We start from the raw sequence: 19,579 nt of genomic DNA, 5'->3' as shown, positions 1-19,579 counted from the left end.
ATGCCAGAACATGATTTCAATGTGATCGGATAGGCCGATCGTCTGTGGACGGTCATACTTACTCGATCGGGGCCACAGTTATACGGATATGTGTAGGGAAATTTTTTTTCCCATTAGCGAAGTTTGGTCATAAACTGACGGTCTGAAATCCTCAATTTTGCGTGAGAGCGAATAACCTAATTTACTTAAGTTTCATTTCATTTTTTAAAGATATTCGTATTTCTCACTCACTTCACTCGGGGCTCAAGTTGTACGTTTTTGGACACCATATGGGCTTGATTCTCACGATGGTTGTCAAGCCCAGTAGGACGGACATAATCCTATAGTTTTGCGGTCATCGGACCCTCGATGTGCGTTCTAGGTCCGATACGGGATTTCAATGTACTCCCGAGAGCGACAGACTCTTAAGATTTCTCCTAGGTCTTTAAGTGACGTTGACCTCATGGCATTAATGGTTTTAGACCTTCTCATTTGTGAAAATGATGGTTCAAGCTTAATCCACAAATTATTTAGTTTAGTACTTAATTAAATTCCGCCTAAATTATTCGACAGGATGCGGTTCTTGGGTAGTCCTGCCTGAGGTGGTACTCGGGTCTTTGTACGAATGTTTTAAGGGTGAGAATCGTTGTCGCACTGTTATTTTTCGTGAGGTTCAGTTGAGCTTTGGATATGACTCATTTTTTGGAACATGCTCTAAAATGATCTTGCAAAATGGAAGAACGGTGTGGATATAATAAATACATCATTTTGGGGCCATGTAACGTTGATCTCCTTTGAACCGTTCATACAGCTTCGAGCTCGAGGAACGTCAGCGCACTCTTCCTCACACACGACCGTTCGCACACCAGCTAATCCGATTCCACACACACCATCCGCACTCTTCTTCAAAACAGGCACTCGGACGGCCCAACTGCACGGGCGCCGATTAGGCATACTGGGTGTTACCCTTACCGTAGGGCCCACCTTGATCATGTGCTGTATATCCATTCCGTCCATCCATTTTTACGTCCCATTTTTATAATACGGTCACAAAAATTAAGAATATCCAAATCTCAGGTGGATCACACAGCAAGAATCAGTAATGATTGATCGTTCACCATTAAAAACCTCCCAAGGCCCACCGTAAGTAGACCCATAATGTTTATTTTCCATCCAAACCGTTGATAAGGTCAAAGAAAATTGGATGAATAGAAAATACAAATATTAGATTAATCAAAAACTTTTGTGGCCTACAAAAACTTTTAATGGTCATTCACCACTTTTCCAGTAGTGCGGTCTACTAAAGATTTGGATCTTCTTAATTTTTTCGATGAGATCATTAAATGAGTTTTCTAAAAAGGATGAACGGCGTGGATAAGAAACAAATTCATCAATATGGGCCCCACACGGTAAGGGTAACACCCATTAAGCTGTTACCCGGGTAACAGCTAATCCACAACCTGCACGTGTGTTAAACGGCTGCCCCACAAAGTGAGTCCGCACAAGTCAAACTCTAATCGATAACAACCTTTCTTCCTTCCCACCCATTCCTCATGTGGATGGACAGGGATCTTCACGGTACACGTTCCCATGAATCACTTGTATTTGAGATCCTACACATCCATCAGGTAACTTGTGGTTTGTGCATGCCCAGAGCAAAAAATCAGCTGCTACAGTGATCACATGGGCCATATTTTTTTAGTTTAAAGTTTAAAAGTTGGTACTTTTCTAACCATCTATATTTTTTTTTCATCTATTATCACACCTCTCCATAAAACAATTTGAATTATGGTCTATCTCCACACCAGATGAATGGTCCCGATCCTACAATAGTATGACATTTATCACGTGTCCCACGTAGCAACACATCCATCTGACACGAGCGACTACACGTTCATTCTCCATGTTCGAAACGTGGCGGTGCACTTTGGGTTCTTATATCCAGGACCACAGAAAAGTAGAGTAACTGCTGCAATGAGAAACCTTCTCCTTAGGATTCTGTTTTTGCTGTTTTCTCCTTCGCTCAAGACATCAGAAGCAGCAACAAAAGCAGAAGCAACAGCTCTTCTCAAATGGAAAACCAGCCTAACTTCTCCCACCATCATCAACTCATGGTCCCAAATCAATGCCAGCAATCCCTGCCGTTGGATCGGCATCATCTGCAACGATGCCTCCATCATCGTCCAGATAAACCTCCCGAACTATAATCTCATCGGCACCCTCGCTGGCCTCGACTTCTCATCATTCCCCAGTCTCACCCGCCTCAATCTCAGCTCCAACAATTTCAGCGGTCCGATCCCATCCGACGTAGGCCGCCTCTCGAAGCTCACCCACTTAGATCTCAGCGGCAACAGCTTCACCAAAGAAATCCCCGCTGATATCGGCAACTTATCGGAGCTCGTCGACCTTCGCCTCCACAACAACAACCTCGACGGTCGGATCCCGTTCCAGCTTCTTCATCTCACAAAGCTACGGCGCCTCGAAGCCCAAGCGAACTTCTTACAATCTCCACATCCTTCAAAGGGCTCGAACATGCCATCGCTGGCGTACCTCAATCTCTATCGCAACGAACTCTCATCAGGATTCCCACCGTTCATCGTCAATTGCAGTAACCTGACATACCTCGACCTGTCGGAAAATAGTCTGGAAGGGCCTATTCCTTCGGCAATCGTACGGCTACGAATGCTTCAACATCTCGATCTCCACCAAACTGGCTTGAATTCTACCATTCCATCGGAGCTCGGTTCTTGTACTGGCCTTGTCTTCTTAGACCTTTCGATGAACAATCTCACCGGCAGATTGCCTCTATCTCTATCCAATTTGAGAAAAATATCAGAACTAGGGATCTCGAGCAATTTTCTCTCCGGCAAGATCATGCCGATCTTCTTAACCAGTTGGACGCTACTGATCTCCTTGCAACTCCATTACAATTCTCTCACCGGAGAGATCCCGTCTGAGATCAGCCAGCTGACGAAGCTTGAGATTCTCTTCCTCTTTGAAAACCAGCTGTCGGGTCGGATCCCACCGGAGATCGGGACTTTAAAGAACTTGTTACAATTAGCCCTCTCTGATAACAGAATTACAGGTTATATCCCTCCGGCGATCGGCAATCTGACACGGCTCCAGTACTTAAATCTCCGCTCTAATAATCTCACCAGCACTCTCCCGCCTGAGATTGGAGACCTCCGTTCTCTCTGGATACTAGACATTAGCACCAACCAATTCCATGGTGAATTGCCGAAAACCATCTCACGCCTCAAAAACCTTCAGTACTTCATCATCTACTCCAACAATTTCTCCGGCAACATTCCGAACGACTTTGGGCAGTACAGCTCTTTAATTAATGTCAGCTTCACGAAAAACAGATTCTCCGGCGAACTGCCACCATCCATATGCAGCCACTTCAGCCTCCAGCATTTATCCGCGAATGAAAATAACTTCACCGGGCCATTGCCAGATTGCTTGCGGAACTGCTCAGGGCTATTAAGAGTCCGGCTGGGGCAGAACCATTTCACAGGGAACATATCACAAGCATTTGGAGTCCATCCAAACCTTTCCTACATTGATCTATCCGTAAATCAGCTGTCAGGCGAGCTGTGGCCGGAGTTGGGAAAATGCGGCAACATCAATTCCTTCCATATATCCCAAAACAGAATTTCAGGAACGATTCCTACAGAGCTTGGGAATCTAATACAATTACAAGAACTGAGCTTATCGTCCAACCATCTCACCGGAGAAATCCCATCTGAACTGGGGAACTTGGATTTGCTATCGAGGCTGAATTTGAGTAACAATCGGATATCTGGGGAGATTCCTTCGAGTATCGGCGGCTTATATGAGCTCCAAGAACTCGACTTATCAGCAAATGCAATTAGTGGCGGAATACCAGAAAAGATTGGAGATCTGCTCAGGTTGTTGAAATTGAATCTTAGCCACAACCGACTGTTGGGAGAAATACCGTATCAGCTCGGGAATTTGTATTCTCTGCAATCCTCATTAGATCTCAGCGGCAATTCGCTCTCGGGCAAGATACCACAGAATCTCGGGAAGCTGCAGTCTCTGGAGAATCTCAATCTCTCTCACAATAGCCTCTCCGGTGGAATTCCGGCAACTTTCTCTGATATGTTCAGCTTGCAATCTGTCGACTTCTCGTATAACAAGCTCAACGGCCCGATCCCCACGGCAAAAGTCTTCCTGAAATCCCCACCGCAGGCCTTCGTCGGGAATCCGGGCTTATGCGGTGATGCGCCGGGATTAGCCCTTTGTTACTCCAGTCCCACCAGGAGTGGGGCCCGCAATATAACCATCGTTGCTGTCGTCATTGCCATCGCCGGCGGTTTGGTAATTTTGGGGATTCTCTTGACTTGGATCGTCGTCGCCAGCCGGAATACGAAGCAAGCGACGGACGAGATCGAGTATCCCACAGACCAGCCGGATGAACGGTTGATATGGGACATGAAGGTCAAATTCACGTTCAGTGATATAGTAAACGCGACGGACCATTTCCACGAGAAGCATTGCATCGGACAAGGAGGATGCGGGAGTGTTTACAAAGCAGAGCTGGCAACGGGTCAGATCGTCGCCGTCAAATGCATCTGCGCGTCAGATTCCGGCGATGTGCTGGCGGAGAGCCAGAGGGGGAGCTTCGAGAACGAGATCCGAACGCTGACGAAGATCCGGCACAGGAACGTCGTGAAGCTGTACGGGTTCTATTCGACGGGAGGGAGGATGTATTTGGTATATGAATACGTGGAGAGGGGTAGTTTGGGAAAGGTGTTGTATGGGAGAAGCGAGGCTGTGGAGCTGGACTGGAGGGCAAGGTTGAAGGTTATCCGAGGGGTGGCGCACGCTCTCGCCTACCTGCACCACGACTGCGGTCAGGCTATCGTGCACCGGGACATATCGGTAAATAACGTGTTGTTGGAGGGCGATTTTGAGCCGAAGGTGTCCGACTTCGGAACTGCGAAGCTGCTGAGGGCAAATTCGTCCAACTGGACCGCAACGGTCGTGGGTTCCTATGGCTATATGGCGCCAGGTAGAGACTACTCCCTCTGGAAGCAGATTCCCTCGTGACCCTGCCACCTGGGATATCCCTGATGGCAGGCGCTGTGGGGCCACTGTGGTGTAGTGGTTTATATCCACCCTGTCCATCCATTTTTCAAGCTTACTTTACGTCATGAGATCAAAAATGAAACATATCCAAAGCTCAAGTGAACCACACGACGGAAAACAATAGTAAAATATTGATAAATAAGAAAAATGAAAGTGTGGTCCATTTGATGGGTGGACATGGTAGATTTTTTTTGCATAAGGCCATCCTTATAATTCATCCAAACTATTGTACGTGTTGGATTTCGCATGATAGTTTAAGTGTTACGTAGGTAACAGTGAACAAGGTTCCCTTTATGCACTGGACTGGACCTTTCTCTGACAGTCATTTGCATGCCAATTAAATGACATCCTATCAGGTGTTAGTCAATTAACACCTGAATCACTTTTAGATTTTTTATACACATGAAAAGTTGAAAGTTATCTTTATGTCTGAATCCATGGGAAATTATCATTGCTGTCCATCAATTTCTCAATATCAAAATAGGAAAATGGTCTAAAAATAAATAGATTCAAAACTCACGTAAACCACACCACATGAAACAATGAGAACAAAAATGTCTAAAATTGAAACCTGCTTGAAGCTGAGCATGATGTTTGTATGCCATCTGTTATTGCCACTCAAATAAACTGTAGGCACAAATACAATCTTACATAACACTCTTGTGGGCTTCACAGTTTTCAATGGTGGGCTTTCAGTTCCACTGTTTCATGTGGTGTGGCCCACCTGAGTTTTGTATTAGGCCTGATTTTTAGACTCATCCTATTTTGATCTTTGGAAATTTATGAGCAGAGTGGATTTTTCACCGGCATATATATATATATGTGTGTGTGTGTGTGTGTGTGTGTGCGCGCGCGCGCGCGAGCGCGTACATAACCTATGGCCATCCGGCACCTTTTTAAATCTACCTTCATAGTTATCAACATATGATACCCTCCCTTTCTGCTATATCTCCAATAATGCCTTCTGATTTTAATATTATCAAATGATCTTTTTCTTTTTTCTTATACTGTTATGAAGGACCTTATAGTTCATTTATATTAGATTTAACCATTAAACACCTGACTATTAAATTTGATTGATAACCATGTGAAATAAAACTTAGACCACAATTTTGTAGAGAGGAAGAAAAATATCATTTTGTATGTATGCAAACATGAAAAGATTGTTTATTTTTTTTTTATATCAAACCCTATAGATGATCCATTATTAAATGATCTAGATTATTTTCTGTGTTGAGATCTCGTGCATCTTTTGCCATAAAGCTATCCCCAAATTCCTGAAGTGCTGAAGTGGGTGCTCTCTCTCTCTCTCTCTCTCTCTCTCTCTCTCTCACACACACACACACACACAAACATGTATAGTAATGGGTTACTATGTATTAATATAATAGTCACGTATAGAACAATATTAGGTTGCTTATAAGTGTTTGAAAAGCTTTTTTAAAACACCATTTTTATTTATTTATTATTATTTTTTTTAATGTTTGTAGGGCAAAACAAAATTTTCCTTCCTCTACGTAAAATCAAGGGTAAAAACATTGTTTCATACCACTAGTGCTCTGGTTTAATGGTAAAAAATCTCTTTAATAGTTAAATCTGATTAAAGTTAACCCATGTTTTATGACAATATATGAAAAGAGTGAGAGATAATTTGACAATACTGAAAAGGAGGAGCGTTAGTTAGCATATAACCAAAAGGGAGAGCATTACATGTCAAAACCTCTTATTTTATTTAACCATGCATAGAGCCATGCGCATACATTCTCACGGTCACATGTATAAATATGAAATTGTGTGAAATCTGAGCTATTCATAAGGTTAGAAATCAATCTTAAATCTCATCATAAAAAATCAGACAATTTTGAAAGTAATTTGGTGCTTTAAATACGCTGTGGGCCACCTGCTGTGTGAATGACCCTATTACAGTTAATCACAGCTGATGGAAAACTCACATCTTCTGTTGGATGCGACTCATGTGCCTGCATGAGGACGTGAGCGTGTTATTAACAAACCTGATGGGTCAGAGGTCCAAATATTTTAGGGTAGTTATTTGATACTTTTGCAGCCTATGACGTGGCTCCATATATACACAACACCCAGTAACTAAACACGTGGACTCCATTAACTTAAATTAAACCAGCAAAACTATGGAACTCACTATCTCTAAGTGACAGTCCCAAAAATCAGATTTACAGAATAAACCCAGCCTTTGATTCTCAGACACTTGTTCGTTGAAATAGAACCATTGAAATGTTTTTTTTTTCTCTTCTTTTTGACTATCCAATCAACATTCTCCAATTCAGAAGTGATATCAGCAGATAATCTTAATTCATGATAAATCTAAACTTGGAACTCATGATTCAGAAGGTAATTTATTTTGAATTGCTCATATGCCACTTATGCAATATTTAAGGGCCAGATCATCCACACTTCGTGAAATTATCTAAGGTATTTTTCATATTTTATTCCATAATGCTCATGTGGACCCATGTATACACAGTTGTAAAATGATGACTTTCCATCTAGTGGCGCTTTTACTACATGCTTTTCTTTTGCACATTCTGCAAAATGTCACATTCATGCCCATCGAATGAACCCTCACTCACGTACCAAACTGGCACGTGTAGGGATTATCCAAGCCAAATGCCGTAAGTGGGCCCACCATGTAGATGAACAAGGTTAATTTTTGAGCCATGTTAATTACCTTGCACTGATCTAAAATTATTTTGGGAATTGCAGAGCTTGCTTATATGACGAGGGTTACAGAAAAATGCGATATCTATAGCTTTGGTGTGGTAGCATTGGAGGTTATGATGGGAAGACACCCAGGAGATCTCCTCTCATCTCTGTTAGAAACAACAACATCATCCGACAGTCCAGATACGCTATCGAAGGATTTGTTGGACCCACGTCTCCACTGTCCCACTGGTCAATTAGAGGAGGAGGTGGTCTTTACGGTTAAGATGGCCTTGGAATGCACACGTGCGGACCCTGAGATGAGGCCCGCCATGGATTTTGTAGCAAAGGAGATGTCTGCTTGCTCTAAAGCATTTCCGTCCAATCGGTCTGGCACCATTACCATGACCAAACCAAGCAGTTTCAGATGTAGTTCTAATTGACTGCCAACACGTCTTTGTTGAGTTCCTACAAAAATCCATGTGTTGACACCTTCCTTGCGATTTGCAGTGTAAGAGCTCTATTTTCCCGTGGGAAATGCTTTTAAAAATAAAAATAAAAATCATAATATATTAATAAAGTGGGAACCATGAACAGAGACCGCGACCGATTTCGAACTGCCCGGGGAAAAAGGACCCGGGAAGTCTTGTGGGAAATGCTTAGCCATTGATTGCATGGTCATCCGAGCTATGCAGGTTGGGAATCTGGATTCTCTACTTGCCACGAGGAGGGATTTTTTGCTTTTGTAATGTGATTGGCCACGTCATTACTAACATTGTCAGTACGGCTGCATTAGATGCAGTTAGTAATTATGTGGCACAATCACATTGTAACAAGCAGAAAATCGCTCGTTGTGTCAAGTAGAGGATCCTTGCAATGACCCTGGCTTGAGCAGTCCGGCAGATGTACCCCCAACTTGCGTGAGTCATATGAGTTGCAACTCAGCTAGAGGCAAAGTGAGTCGACACGAGTTGCCTGGTGAAAAAATAATTAAAGAGGAGAGACCATGGTTTAGGCTCTAAAAGGCAGGCAACTTCATATTTTCCAATATTCTTTGATACCTCAACAGTCGACCAAGTCGAGCGAGATAAGTTCTAAGGTATAGTTGTGCAAGGCCATTTTAATTACACAAGAAAATAAAGGATTCTTCCCAGGAACTTCTGTTCGGACCTACAGTGGTGGGACCGATCTTTAGGTGATTACGATCTCTATAGGACGCAAATACAGTTACAGGCAAATCTTAACCATAGAGCGTCTCAATTGCGAGCCATATCTAGACCGTTACCTGCTTGTAGATATGCCCCAGTGGAATCCCTCCCTCTGGACCTACATGCCATCTGCTTGGAACGTGACTGCTACTCTCCCAGAGTCCCAGCGGATCACGATCTCTTCATCTTTCAAGCTAGAGAGAGTCCTATCCCGGCAGACATTGAGAGATCTGCCTCAAACTCCTCCAGCATTGACGACTCAGCATGTGTTCCCAACTCTCTAGCTGCAGCTTCATCTCCTGCTCCTCAGGCCAACGCCCAAATTTTGCACCAATGTGGATTGATCGAATCCTTGGCACATGTTCAGGGCCCAATCTCTGCTCTAAATCAGTCCTTTCGGCCACCCTATTTCACCCCTCCAAAACCTCCTAAACACTCCAGAGGTGTATCCAGAGCCCTTTCGGAGGGTCATAGTCCGCTGAAGTCAGGTTCTACCTTCCAAGTAGTGGAGGAAGATGCAGTGATCGCAGCTTGGAATGCCTTTCCCTGTGGTGAGAACATCAGAAGACAAGTTAATCCGGAGATCCACTTGTCTGTAGACCTCTTCCCATTCTTCCTTAAAAACCCTTCTAAGCATACCCTGCCAGGTGATACTGAGGCTCAACCAGATCCAGTTACTCGTCTGTCAAGCCCCATTTTTCCCTTGCACCAGACTCATATCCCAGATCCGAGGGAAAAAGCTGATCACCTAGCCACCGGCCACAACCCTGTTCTTGCAGATCAACATCCTTCATCCTCTCCGGCTGACATCATTCCTTATACTGGGGACCAAGAACCACAAAATCCCAAACCAAAGAACATACAGCAGAAGGACAAAAAATGTAGCGGGCAGACAACCTCCAATCTGAATTCTACTCCCACTGGCTTCAAACAACAGAAAAGGTGATCTAAGCTGGAACGGAAGACTCAGAGAGCTCAAATGTCAGGGACAGTTGGTTGAGCAAAGCAGTGATGGATAGTATTATCTTCTGGAATGCCCAGGGTGTAGGCAACTCGCCTACCATCAGGTCCATCAAGAGACTTATCAAGAGGCACAAGCCCTATATAATTGCAATTTTGGAACCGATGCTCCGAGAAGAGAAACGTGTGAAGATCGGACTCAAACTCGGCTTCCACTCCTCGTTCTCCAACACTTCTCAGGGAGGTAAAATCTGGATTTTTTGTGCATCTTTTCTAACCATCAATGTAATTGTTGTTTCCGATCAAATGTTATCTCTAGTGGTGGGAATATACGGCAATCCTATCACAGCCACTATTTCAGTAGTTTATGCAAAGTGTTCTCGGTATCAGCGTAGGGCTCTTTGGGACCAACTAGATGCTCTAGCAACGAGCCTCTCTTCCCCGTGGCTAGTGGCAGGGGACTTCAATGCGGTTCTGTCTGTCTCAGAGAGAAGAGGAGCTGGCTCTTTCGACGCCCGAAGGTCAGAAGAATTTTCTGATGCACTCAACAGGGCGGGTCTATTCAATTCGGGTTTCTCAGGGAGTAATTTCATGTGGTCCAATAACAAGCAGGGACAGGCTCGCATCTGGGCTAGATTAGATAGACCCTGCTGTAACAGACTCTGGCTTAGATCGTTCCCTTCATTCCAGATCCATCATCTGCCTAGAACCAATTCCAACCACTCCCCTCCGCTTCTCTCTTTTCCACACCCATTGAAATCCTTCCCTAAGCCCTTCCGTTTCCAATGAATGTAGATGCACTGTGATTCTTTCCACCAGCTAATCCGAGATGCTTGGGCAATTGATGTAGATGGTGATCCATTGTAGATTCTCCTAAGCAAGCTAATTCACGTCAAAAGAGTCATCAAAGTGGCTATCAGCTCATGTTTCTTCTTTCGACTCGGAGCGTCAGCCACAGAGTTCGTTTTACCAGGATGGTAAGATATGTCAAAGCGGAAGTCTTTAAGCATCTCCATCCACCACCGCTAATGCATATTCAAATCTTTCTGCGTGAATATATATTTCAGACTCTTGTGGTCGCAGAATAACTGGAAGTCCTCCCCGTAGAGGTAATGCCTCCATATTTTTAGAGCAAAGACTATAATTGTCAATTCTAGGTCATGAGTTGGGTAATTCTCCTCGTGCTTCTTTAACTGACAAGAAGCATAAGCGATCACCTTGTCGTTCTGCATCAGAACACAGCCTAGACCCATCTTCGAAGCATTGCTATACACCACAAACATCTCCTCTTCTTGTGGAAGAGTGAGCACTGGTGCAGACGTCAGTCTCATCTTCAGCTCCTAGAAAGATGCTTTCGCATTTTCATCCAGGTGAATCGGGCGTTCTTCTTTGTCAGCTGAGTAAGCGGTTGCGCAATCCTTGAGAATTCCTTGATGAAGCGCCCGTAGTACCCCGCCATGCCCAAGAAGCTTCGAACCTCGGTGATCGTGGTAGGCTGTTCCCACTTGGATATTGCTTCCACCTAGCGGGATCGACCGCTATGCCTTCTGCCTTTACCACATGCCCTAGAAACTTCACTTCCTCTACTCAAAATTTGCATTTAGACAGCTTGATATACAACTGATTATCTTTTAGCATACTCAGGATCGTGCGCAGGTGTTGTTCATGCTCCTCCTGGCTTTTGGAGTAAACCAAGATGTCGTCAATGAACACGATTACGAACCGGTCTAAGTATGGCATGAAAACTGGGTTCATCAAGTCCATGAATACTGCTGGAGCATTCGTGAGACCGAAGGACATTACCAAGAACTTGTAGTGCCCATAGCGAGTCCTGAATGCCATCTTAGGGATATCCTCGTCCCCGATTCTCAGCTGGTGGTACCTTGATCGCAGGTCGATCTTAGAGAAGTACTTGGCACCTTTGAGCTAGTCGAACAAGTCATCAATACGCAGCAGGGGGTGCCTATTCTTTATCGTCACTTTGTTCAGTCACCAATAATCAATACAGAGACGCATTGATCCATCCTTCTTTTTCACAAAAAGGACCGACACTCCCCACGGAGAAACATTGGGGCGGATGAAACCTTGGGTCAGCAGCTCGTCTATCTGGCTCCTAATTTCTTCCATTTCGTAAGGGGACATGCGAAACGGGGGTAATGATATGGGAGCGGTTCCTGGTTTGAGATCTATGAAGAAATCTACTGTTCGTCTTGGGGGTAGTCCTGGTATTTCTTAAAATACCTCAAGGAAATCTCGCACTACTGGGAATTGACTGATGGTGGACTCGACTGATTCTGATTCGCTTAGGGCTTGTAAGCTTTCAAGCATACCGCGCCCATTTCTTCCTTTCACTATAAAGGAGGCCTGCCCATGGACTATTATAGTGACCATTTTGCCATGGCAGTCCATCACTGCCCGGACCTGAGAAAGTCAATCTATACCGAGGATGACGTCGAACTGTTTTATAGGCATGAGAACTAAATTCACAGCCACTTCATGGTTTGCAAGAGTTAGGGGACAAGTTTTGCATAATTTGTTTGTTTCGATGAATTTTCCCATGGGGGATGCTACGACAAAGGGGGCATGCATTCGAGTTATGTTCGGTCCTAGTCTGTTTGCAATAGTAGAGTCTATGAAGGATAAGGTTGCATTGGAATCAAATAAGAGGAAAACAGGGGTACCTTGGATGTGAGCGGTGCCATGAATTGTCTGATGAGGGTCCTCCTCAGCTTCCGTAGTAGCTACGGCAAACATGCGGCCGGGGGAACCCTCTGCTGAACTGAGGGTCCTGACCTAGGCGGCTGCGGCCTAGGTGCTACCCTGATTGCTACTGGACCTGGCTGGGGGCAATTTGCTAGTAGAGTGATGCCTTCGTCCCTCATTTTCTTGAAAAAGGTTTGTGCAAAATGTCCAACTTTGTGGCAGTAATCGCAGTTCCTCGTGGGAGGCATGGGTGGAGCGCTGGCAGGTACAACCCTAGCTCTTCTCTTTGGTATTAATGGGGCAAGAGGCGCCTGCCTAGGCCTAGCCAGGTGTCCCTAACTGGAGGGCAAGTCCTCATGGTACGCTCAAAGTCCTTTTCCACCCTCATAGCCTTTTCTGCTAGCTCTGTGAAGTCTTCGAAGTCCCAGGTGCATATTGCGATTGGATCCCTGGCCAGAGACCTTCCTTGAACTTTTGCAGTTTATATTCCGTGTCTTCCAGGGCCTTAGGTACGAAGCGAAAGAGTTCGTCAACTCTAGCCTCGTATTGGGCAATGGGCATACTGCCCTGTTCCAGCTTCAAAAACTGGGTTATTTTCTCGTTCCTGCAGGATCGGGGAAAGTACTTTTCTAAGAACTTTGGCCAGAAGCCTTCCCATGTCCAAGCATACGTGGCTTAGACGCCTCGCTGTATACTCTGCCACCAGTTTTTCGCTTCGCCCTCTAACAGGTAAGTAGCCAAGGTTACCATCTGTGGATCAGAACACTCCAGAGGTCGCATTAACTTGGAGATTCTTGTCAACCAATGCTTTGCTTGTACTGGATTTGGCGCCTCTTCGAATGTTGGCGATCGAAGACTCTGGAATCATTCAAAGATATCTGCACCCCTGCCATCTCTATCCCGTGACGACTCCCTACGGTCCATACTTCATAGTGTTTCCATCATTAATGCATGTACGTCCTGTTGTTGTCGCGCGAATGTGTCCTGTTGTTGTTGCATCGCTATGGCTATTTGTGCGAAGGCTGTGAATGTTGCAGCCCCCATCAGCGAATCTACAGGCACATCAACTGAAGACGTCCCTTGTTCGAAATATTGTGAGGGTAGCCTAGAAGGAATAACCTGAGGGGATGGAGAATCCCCTATGGTTTCCGATCCGTTGTCCATGTTTGTAACTCCAGGCGGAAGGCCCAGTGTGTATTCAGGGTTGTGCCTTCTATGGCGCTCGGTCGATGGAATGGGATGAATATCGACTATACTGGTCTGTTGAGATATCGTGATATAGGCGGCATGACTTCCTGTAGGATCCACATTTCACGGTTCAGGCCTTAGTAAAAGGTGGTTGTAGTCAGATAGTGAAATAATACAAGGGCCTGCTATATAACTTGCCGTATTCATGTCATGATGGGCATTCACCCTTTCGGAGCATACTACTTCCGCCCTTAAGTCTAGGCGATACTTCTAGTCAAAATTTAGGGGAACTAAGGTTTCTGTTTCTAGATTCAAACAACGTAATTCACTGCTTTCTAAGGGATCCTAAGTTCTTTTCTTGGGGACCTAAGAATTCCGTTTGTACTCTAAATTCACTCTAGTTAGTGGAGGTTTCTACATAGGTTCAACTCGTCTATTCTACTAATATCTGAGGGACCCTAAGTATTTTGTTTATGTATTTATTCATCCTAAATACTTTCTAAAGGGAAATTCCTAGGTTTCTTCTAAGTTGATCTCTTAAGGATTTTGTGTACGGATCCCATAGCCAGGTTATCTCAGACTCCACTCCGATACCAACTTGTAACGCCCCAGCTTCCAGAACCCAAGTACGAGGCTTGTTCCAGAAACCCGAGAGTTAATAAATCAGAGGATTAGAGGAAATATCAAAGTCAGAGTGTGATAGCATCAGTAAGCATGGATAATATCATAAAATTTGAATATTGGCCCACTCAGTTGGGGGCTATATTACAAAATTCTAAAAATATCAGTGTATCAAATCAAACATAAGAGGACTACTACTACTGATTAAAACCAAAGTAATCAGCCGCTTCTTGTTGCGGCTCGTCTTCGTAATATCCGTTCTCAGTCTCCATCATCGCCCCGTCAGGGTCAATGTTGTCGTCCTCTCCATCTACACCTATGTACTCTGTATGGTTGGATATTCGCTGAATGAGTGGCCAACTCAGTGTGAATTCTCCTCAAGATTACACACCGCCGCCTTAGCAAACATTGTTTAAAGAAAAATAAAGAAATAATCCAAAACAGACAAGATGCAGTATTATTAAAATGCATGGATGTATGAATGCACATCGACCTGGGGATGCCCATCCAGTCAGACTTGGGCTCATCACCCATACAATCATCGACCTGGGAATGCTCATCCAGTTGGACAAATAGGTTGATCGCCTGTGGTCTAGGAGCTAGCGAGACGATACCCCAATGATCCTAAGGGCACGTGCTACAACATCCAGAATTAGCCACCCATCATCGCCAATATGGTATGGATGCATGATTAGCCAAACCATTATTATTTCGATTATAATTAGTTATTTTAAGTAACTCAATGGTCACTACAAGGGGCATGTCACCTAGCGTAGGCCGACAGCTCGGGTATAGTGTCCTATGACCACCATTCCCGGCTCATGAGGTTTTTCACCTTGGGATGTTAAATAAACCCTTTGATCAAAATGACACTAAGTCAAGGGCCCTATTTTCCACACAATCCGACTAGTTACATCCCAAGTGTGACTCACATACGATAGTGGAGTAGTGTCGTGAGTTAGATATTAAGGCGACTCACAATCATAAGTTCTTATATAAAGGTGCATAGAATTGCATATGGAAGTAAAATTTTCAATGTGCCATCGTGAGACTATAGTACCAACTATCAAGCAATACAATACTAGAGATAAGAACAACGATCATTATTCACGAATGGTACTCATTAACTAGCATATGAGCCTAGCATGTAGTAAGAACGTAATACAACAATCATGAATTTAAGATATGGCAATTAATAAAACTTAGAAATTTACGATAAATATTAGGACCTTAAACTAGTGATAGTAATTTGATGTATACTATGTTTGGCTAACTTAGAGATGGAAAGCCCAAGGGAAAAGTCATCACCTAAGTCGTCGTAGTCCCGCCCTTGATCTGAATCCCCGTGTGCAACTAATGGCCCCAAGTTACGCAAGTAGCTTCCTAAAGGATTAGCTTGCATTAGATAATAACTCCTAAACATATTGAAGGTTTGAAGAGCCCATGAATAGAATCACTTGGGCTCGCTTTAGAGCGGATAGGCCCACCGGATTTTTGTTCTTCAAATGGCCTAGATTAGGCCTGGGATTTGCTCTAAGTTCAGGCCCGAATTGGCCCAACATTCAAGGCCCAAACTGGGCCTGGTTCGGCCCAGCCAGGTGGTTCCAAGGGTGGCCAAAACTCGACTAAGCCCACCATATTTATGGTGAGGCCCATTTGTTTTGATTGTGGTGTGGCCCACCCATTTTGAATGTGGTGCGGCCCACCCACTTTGAATGTGGTGTGGTCCACTGTATTTTAAATGAGGTGCGACCCACCTGTTTTGAGTGTGGTGCGGCCCACTGAGATTTGTAGTGAGGCCCATTGTAATATGATGCAGCCCATAGTATACTAAGGTGAGGCCCACCATTATGTGGCATGACCTGCCTGATACGTGCAGCGCTTGGGCCTGTATGAGTCCACTGAGTTTAACTCAGGGGCGGCCCACACATTTCAACGTAGTGCGGCCCACTGAGCTGTAACTCAGGTGCGGCCCACTGGGATTTTATCCTAGGTGCAGCCCACTTATTGTACAGGGTGCAGCCCACTGGGGTGCAGTGAGGCCCACTTCTTTTGGAGCTAGTTTAGGCCCAACCCTGAGGCGTTTTCAGCTGGAATTTCTAGCCACCAGAGGCCTGATTTCAGCCCGTTTAGAGTCCACATAGAGGCCCATTTTCTAGACCGTTTTTATCCCCGCTTCAGTCTGTTTAACGGCCCAGCCAAGAGGACCGTATTCAGCCTATTGCAGGGCCAACTAAAGGATATTTTCAGCTGAGATCCTGGCCTGTCACAACTCTAATTACGGCCCCTTTTGAGAGGCTGATTTCAGCCCAATCTCTGGACTAGTTTTAATCCAGATCATGGGCTAGTTTTGGCCCGTATTCCTGCCCCATTCATGGTCCAGCTAGGGCCATTTTCAGTCCACAGCAGGGCCTAGGAAAGAGTCCCTTTTCCAGTCCTTTGCATGGCCTAATGGATGTCGGCTTTTAAGTCGACACACAGCCTGTCGCCGGCCGGGTTTTTGTCCGATTTCACAGCTTGACGAAGGCTGATTTCGGACCTGCAACCAGCAGCAACTGAAAATCACATTCACGGCCCCGCCAGACACCGTTTTCAGCTTAGATTGAAAGCTTATGAAGGCAGAAAGCAAGGGAGTTACCTTACTAGATCTGAACATGCCCGACTCGGTCGAGTTTGACTTGCACTTGGAAGGGAGTACACGCACCGGACCTCACCTCTCTCCCTTTCTCTGATCGTGGTGCTATAGGCCCACACTAACCCAACTCGGTCCGATCTTGCGCGGGCTGAGTTGGTGCAGTGTGCACCGAGTCCACTCGGCCGAACTCACTCCCTCTCTTTCACTCCTTTCTCTCTCTCTCTCTTTCCCTTCCTTCTCCCTTTTCTTTCCTTTCTTTCTAGTGTGAATCCTAAGGGCAATAGTGCCCAATTTATAGGCAGGGAGAGGGAAGTAGCCAACGGTTGAGAACGAACTCCCTATCAATGGCTGTGATGGCCCTTCATGGGACCAATCCGATCCCAAGGATGGGTTGCTGATGCCCTAGCCTATCAGAAAGTACATTTATTTTGGTCTGGCGGGCCCCATCTTATGACCAAGGTCGGATTGGTTAACGGGGAAGATGACCTGACCAATAATGGCATATCACTGCCCAGGGTGTTTTGGTGTGATTTGGTCCATTTGAGCAGGCCAGATGGAGTCTATGATCAATGTGGGGCCCACTTTTTGGACTACAAATGTGGGTCTTGATTCATCTCACGAGAAGACGCGGTTTTCACCATTTTCTCCCGAGATGAGATATCCACCCTTCTCATTTTGTACCACCTCACAAGGGCTGGGATCGTCCCATGTGGCCCTAGGGAACGGCCGTAGATGTGCTAGCGTCCCCTACCCAGAAAAGGAAAGACTCTTTTTTCTCTCTTTCGGTTTGCCCGACCCTTTTTGGTTGTGAGAGGACCCTTCCTTAGCTGGCGAGTGGATGGTGGCGATCATCTGGACAAACCGATGCTAGCTTGCATGGAAGTCCTCTTAATGGTCCCCTATCCAAAAATCCTAGCCGTATGTGAACATTGGACGGCTCCGACCTAACTTCCTCATTTCTATGTGTGGGTCCAAAACCTTATATGGTTTTGGTTGGACGGACCCCACGAACAAAATGGACGGTTTGAATTGTCCGAAAAGTGTCCAGGGTGGCCCACTTTTGAGCTTGAAGTTCACCAGATTCAAATTTTAAAACAGCGAGAGAGTTTCCGAACTTTTGCTGTTTTGTTTCGGTCAAAGGTCATTTGACTAGCTAGCTACGTCCAGTGCACGAGTACACAAGGTGCACTCGCACGCCGTGTGGGGTCCACTGTGATGGTCGTGATAAATCCACTCCCTCCATTCATTTAGGGAACCCTATGTAGGGGTCCCGGCCCAGCTTCGGGCGAATGTGAGGCCCAGGTGGGCCATATTGTACATTCCCAGTCTTGTTTGGCCCACACATCTCGACCCAATGGTCGGATTGGCCTAAGACTTTGTTTCGACGGCTAAATGGGGGTTTGAGAGGCTTTGAGTACTTGGTTGGCTACTAATTAATTCTTAAGAGTTGATGGTAGGTGCATTGTCCCAACATGACTTGATTAATTAATCTATAAGTTACCTTATCTTAGGGTGTTTGTTGAGTTTACCTCTCTGACAGGTGTCGGGTCCAACTCGGCTCCTACAACCCCTGATGGATGGCTTTAATGACAGCTGGAAGTCCCATCCTGCATCGGTTGGATTTAAGCTGTCTATTAGTCGAGTGTTGACATCTATTATTATGGGTTTAAATGGTAACACCTGTGTACTAGAGGTGCAGGGTGTTACAGACTTACTAGCAGAAGACTCTCTGAGACTGGTCCCATGGGCATCGCCCCTATGGAAGCATATTCGGAAATTATTTATAGCTATCGTGGCAGGCTCGCGCTGGCTCATCGAAAATGGTCAGTGTAATTTCTGGAAGGATGACTGGACAAGGCTGGGGCCCCTTTCAAAATGGAAGATCCAATTAACCCCCTCTCATCCTCAGCCGCTCCTAGCTCAAGTCAAGGATTTCATAGGGCTCAAGGGATGGCAAGACATATCCATAGTCAGACAGTTGCTACCGCCTATAGTGCTTGATCATATGATTGAAGAGGGCCAGTGCACCTCCGACGTGGAAGACAAAAGAGTTTGGGTAGCTTCTCCCTCATGCGAGCTGAAGGCAGGCCATAAAAAAAAAAAAAGATAAAAGGGCTGCTTGGGTTTGGCACTCTAAGCTTCCCCCTAAGATCTCTCTTCTCTCGTGGAAATTAATTTTCAAGGCCATCCCAGTTGACGACAGGATGCAATCTAAAGGGGCCCATTTGGCCTCAAAATGTTCATGATGCCAAGCTCCCCATCCAATCCAAGCACTGTTCTCCTTAGGCGACCTCGCTACAAAAGTTTGGTCCTTCTTCCAGCCTATATTCAATATTTAGTCTTCCCTTTGAGATTCTGCCATCAACAAAGCCTCAAAATGGTGGATGGTTGCTGCTTCTTCTGACCAACTACACACTCTCATGGGACTCATCCCTTCGCTAATTTTTTGGGAAATCTGGATGTCTAGGAATGCAGCGAGATTTGAAGACATCCCATG

At 45.2% G+C, this 19,579-nt stretch overlaps 1 protein-coding gene across 1 annotated transcript; it reads left to right on the top strand.

Annotated features, from left to right (window-relative positions):
- The first annotated feature begins 1,935 nt into the window (after positions 1 to 1,935).
- Positions 1,936 to 8,268, top strand: LOC131245796 (probable leucine-rich repeat receptor-like protein kinase At1g35710). Its single transcript, XM_058245500.1, has 2 exons — positions 1,936 to 5,014; positions 7,831 to 8,268. Exons 1-2 carry the CDS (start codon positions 1,954 to 1,956, stop codon positions 8,208 to 8,210), a joined length of 3,441 nt encoding a protein of 1,146 aa, XP_058101483.1. The 5' UTR covers positions 1,936 to 1,953; the 3' UTR covers positions 8,211 to 8,268.
- Positions 8,269 to 19,579: the final 11,311 nt, after the last annotated feature.

The sequence above is a fragment of the Magnolia sinica genome, chromosome 5 (genome assembly GCF_029962835.1).
Source record: "Magnolia sinica isolate HGM2019 chromosome 5, MsV1, whole genome shotgun sequence".
Classification (NCBI taxonomy): domain Eukaryota; kingdom Viridiplantae; phylum Streptophyta; class Magnoliopsida; order Magnoliales; family Magnoliaceae; genus Magnolia; species Magnolia sinica.
The sequence above is the reverse complement of the archived record's forward strand: the minus strand, read 5'-3'. Positions and strand labels throughout refer to the sequence as shown.